Genomic DNA, 5,000 nt, shown 5'->3' on the forward strand with positions numbered 1-5,000 from the left:
AACGGAGGTAGAGCAAACATCTAGCCATCTTGAAACATATGTTTAATTTTGCCAATTCTATCCCTCAATTTCTAATCAAATGCTTTGGGTTATTCCCATTTTAATCCCTGTAAGATCCGCAGCAAAAAGATAATATTAACTTTAAGAACGATAATAATAATGGCAGCAATAACAACAACAAGAACAATAATGATAATGATAATGATAATGATAATGATAATAATAATAATAATAATGACAATAATAATGATAATAATAATAATAACACCAATAAAAAAGTAATCATAATAATAATAATGATAATAATGATAATGAAAATGATGATGATAATAAAAATAATAATAATAAAAAATAATAACAACAACAACAACAACAACAACAACAATAATAATAATAATAATAATAATAATAATAATACTAGAATAACAACAAGATGAAGAAGAACAACAATAATGACAATTATAACAATAACAATAACAACAAAACTAATAATAATAATAATATTGATAATAATAGTAATAATAATTATAGTAATAATAATGATAATGATAATAATGACAATTATAATAATAATAAAAAGTAACTACAATAACACTAGGAAGAGTAATATCATTAGCAATTAAAATAACAATAAAGCTTGTTTATCCTCACATTTTCAAAATAATATACTGAATTTGCTAATCTACTGCCTGTCCCCTACACAAAAAATAAATAAATAAAAAATAACATTATAATAATAATAATAATAATAATAAAAATGATAATAATAATAATAATGATGATGATAATGATGATGATGATGATGATTATGATTATGATAATGATAATGATAATGATAATGATAATGATAATGATAATGATAATGATAATGATGATGATGATGATGATGATGATGATGATGATGATGATGATGATGATGATGATAATGATAATAATAATGATAATAATAATAATAATAATAATAATAATAATAATAATGATGATAATAATGATGATAATAATGATGAAAATAAAATTAATATTAACGAATATGATGCAAGATGTCCTACTGAAAAAATCAAACAATTTACCCTGCTTTTTGTAGGCATCATTTCATAACTTTCTTATGATATTTTTAAACCAGTTGGATTCAGTTAATTTGGCAGATGGCCTTATCACCCAATGAACCCAGAGCTGTATCCATTTGCCCATTCATATATACAAAGCAACAAACTATGCACACTGGTAGCCAACAATCCGCGAGCTGTCACCCACACCTTCACTAAGGAATCTCTGGCCTTATTTCCAGCAATCCAGGAGTCCAATATGAAAGGAATTCCTTAGGGTATGGCCAAGTTGGTCTGAGATAAGCTGCTAGCAGGTTACAGTTTTATGATATCTAAATGACTGCATGGGGTTATTGGCATATGCAAGGTCTACGTTAGTCCAGGGCTACTTAGAAGAAAAAATGATAAAAAAATATATATAAAAAAAAAACGGTATAAAGTTTAAATATCTTTCCTTAGTTTTTTTTTTATAAATATATCTACATAAATGACATTTAAGTGGTTATATCTGTTCAAACCTCATTCCATTTGAAAACCCTATTTTAAAAAAAATCCAAAAAAAAAAAAAAAATTCAATGAAACATATTTTTGCTATAGTTTTTTCCATATATATATAATATTTACCTATTTATATAAATGCTTTCTCCTGGTTGATTGAGCCGATGGTATCTCCCACGTCCATCATCGGTTTCAAAACTTTTCATCATTTTCCTTTTTATCTTGTTATTCAATCTGGTCAACATTAGTGCTTATGAATGTTGTGAGATCACGAGATTAATATCAAAATATATTCATGTTTTAAATATCTGCATCATTTGTTGAAAGGAAATGAATCATCTATATGTTTTCTGATGAACACCTGAATATATGAATAAGCAGGATTTCCATGCAGGTAAATCTACTGCATAAAGACAAATGAAATGGGAAAAGAAAGTATTCACCATGGTGTTTCTAGAGGGAAAAGTTACAAACATGCATAGCTCTTAAAGCTCTATCAAAAGATATTATGAAGCTCACTTGATACATGGGCAACAAAGTCTCTTGTATTAAAAAAGAAACTCAGCTATCTAAACCATACTATAAAAAGGCAAAGTTATTAAAACTGATAAAATCAAAGTATAGTGTATCCCACAATGGGTGGATCTGTTAATAAAAAGGCAATGGTTATTTTTTCCGGAAAAAGTCCTGGCATAATTTCTAATACAAACGATAGAAAACAACAAAGCAATGACCACTTTAAAGTATACTATGCTAAAATAATCTTCCTATTAACAGCAGAAATAAAACTAAAAATAAATGAAATCTTGAATCAACTATTCAACAGTGACTATTAAAAATAATCTGCTAATACAGATTCAGATATTTTTGACTGAAATTATCCATACTGATGACAGGGTTTAGTCAAAATATCAAGAATTATTATATTAATTTTGCTGAGAACAGATGTAACAAAATATAACTAATATTTAATGAGATTATATTATATTAATCTTCATTTTCACTTACTAGTAGATAACTACATTCTACACATTTCCTCTAACCTATTGCAAGAAAACACCCTGTTCTACATGAAAACCATCATTCAAAGGTATTATAGTTCATAATAATAGTAATAGTTCTCTCATGCTCATTATCCCAGATGAACATTTTGTGATACTATATAATATCACATAACATAAGTACAAAAAAAAGAAAAAAAGAGAAGAAAAAAAAATATATACCTTCTCAACATAGCAAAACCTGTTGAGTTTAACCACGACTCTAGTTTGTTAGTCATAGAAATGCTAATCTAATGCTAGAAAATAATGTTACAATGACAAAGTGTGCAATGCAACACAAGTTATATATTTATACTCTAATCAACAGCGCTCATTAATAATACCTTGAAGCCTTACCTAAATCCCTTTACCAATGCCTAATTGCGTAAATCCTTTTAAATGAAGATGAAATCCAAGTTGATGAGGATGAAATCTCTTTACTAATAATTCTAACTGACGAATGCCGGTCAAATAACCACTGCCTTCTTGCTGCATTCTTGAAATAAAAATTAAATTGTTTTATATAATCTCCTATGCAATCACAATCAGATGTTTAAATCCACTGGGAAAAAACAAACAAACATGTAAGCTGATATACGTTAATTATCCTAAAACATAATTACATCCACTCTACCTTATCCGCACCTGTATGTCATTAACTCTAATTTCAGCCACAAGGAACAAGCCATCTAGCTAATAAATACTTAGTACCATCATATGCCCTCGGAATTGTAAAAGATTATCGATTTCATCCAAAGAGAAACCAAAAGAATTCGATAAATATCAAATAAAAATAAAAACGACTCGAATCCCGGTTTGTTTGCGTCGCTTAGTCTCCGGATCCGAGGCGAGGGGTTCTTGACGCATTCCCCTGGTTATTTATTTTAAGTAGTTTTATTTGCCTTCTTCGGTAGTTTCTAGGGATTTTCAGCTGTTTTAAGTGTAATTTGGGTTGTTTATCTTAGGTTATGGTTTTATTTTATTCGTAAAAAGGTTGGTGGTATGTGAGTATTTAATGGTATCTGGTAATGACGAGGTGGAAACTAAAGGCGAACTGAGGGCGACACGTAAACACGTAGATAAGGAAAGAAATTTTAAAAATATATATTACTGATATCTCTTTCTCCGTTTTTCTTACATTCTATCTGCTCCCTCACCAGTCTGTCTCTGTTTCTCTGTCTGTGTCTGCCTATAATTCTGTCTATATATATATATATATATATATATATATATATATATATATATATATATATATATATGTGTGTGTGTGTGTGTGTGTGTGTGTGTGTGTGTGTGTGTGTGTGTGTGTGTGTGTGTGTGTGTGTGTGTGTGTATCTTTATCTATGTATCTATCTATATATATACACACATATATGCGTGTTTGTGTATCTATATCTGTCGATCTATATATCTATATCTATCTATCTATCTATATGTGCGCGCGCGCGTGTAGATGTGTGTTATCTACCTTTTATATCTTCTTAATTATATATAATCACATACATTAATAGATTTCAACAATTAGTGTCGAAGTGCCCAAGATGCTTTTAATCAAATATAAACCCTTTACATGCCCTAGAATGCCTTGCTTCCGACCATTCCCAGTTAGAGTCTGTGAATCGACTTACTTGTATTTCTTGTTGTGGTCTTCTGTTTGTTTGTTTCCTGTGACGTGTTTTTCTTTTTTACTTGCTTGTTGTAAATGTAAATGATTAGATAATGTTTTTACAGTCTCAGTCTCTCGTCCCCTTTGCTAAAGAATCTTTTTTCTACACTCGAAAAATGCTTTCAAAATCTCAATGTTTCAGTTCCATTGGACGAAAAAACGATTATTATGTGTGTGCATATCACATACACACACACACACTACTCTTTTGCTTATTAGTGAAAGTTCGGTTGCAAGGAATTATTTGTTAAGGGTTAATTATATTTTCATTGTCATATCTAGAATGTAGTTAGGTAATGCAAAAATATTTTTGGAGAGACAGCTAACAAACTGATGTGAATCTTGGATTTTCTTACGTCATTTTACGTGGTCCAAGGTCTGTATAACTTACATATAGACCTTGACGTGGTTAACTCGATCGGGAAATCCCTTCAGGTACGTCAGCATCAGAACCTCAGGCCAAGCGTATCAATTTCTTAATCGTTTCTCGGTTTGACTACTTTTATATTATTCTGTTTACCTACTGATCTAGTTATTAGCTTTAAATCATCGACATTCGCTTCAAATGATCTAAATCTAGATGATTTGACCCATTTGATGATCTTCGACACGAGGCGACCTACTGAGTATACAATCCCACGGTCATTTGGGTATCGGGCATTTCCGGAACCCAGGGCAAGATGGAGGAGCACTTTGACACCACTTCGTTTCAGTTCACACATAATAATCGTTTTTTCGTCCAAGGGAACT

The 5,000-nt window shown here is 30.0% G+C and overlaps 1 protein-coding gene across 7 annotated transcripts in view; it reads right to left on the bottom strand.

Moving 5' to 3' along the window:
• LOC125038931 (scoloptoxin SSD14-like) overlaps positions 1-5,000 on the bottom strand; it is a 42,434-nt gene that overhangs the window by 11,954 nt on the left and 25,480 nt on the right. The window contains exons 1-2 of one of the 7 annotated variants that reach the window (XM_047632609.1): positions 3,230-3,347; positions 1,671-1,778 (exon numbers count right to left, since the gene is read on the bottom strand). The exons of 2 other annotated variants lie outside the window; for them this stretch is intronic. In XM_047632609.1, coding sequence (XP_047488565.1) covers positions 1,671-1,778; positions 3,230-3,273 — 152 coding nt within the window. In that variant the 5' untranslated portion in view covers positions 3,274-3,347. Of the gene's footprint in view, positions 44-1,670; positions 1,779-3,218; positions 3,348-5,000 lie in introns of those variants that run through there. 4 more of the 7 variants (XM_047632607.1, XM_047632610.1, XM_047632611.1 and 1 more) reach the window with 4 other exon arrangements.

The sequence above is a fragment of the Penaeus chinensis genome, chromosome 26, assembly GCF_019202785.1.
Source record: "Penaeus chinensis breed Huanghai No. 1 chromosome 26, ASM1920278v2, whole genome shotgun sequence".
Lineage (NCBI taxonomy): Eukaryota > Metazoa > Arthropoda > Malacostraca > Decapoda > Penaeidae > Penaeus > Penaeus chinensis.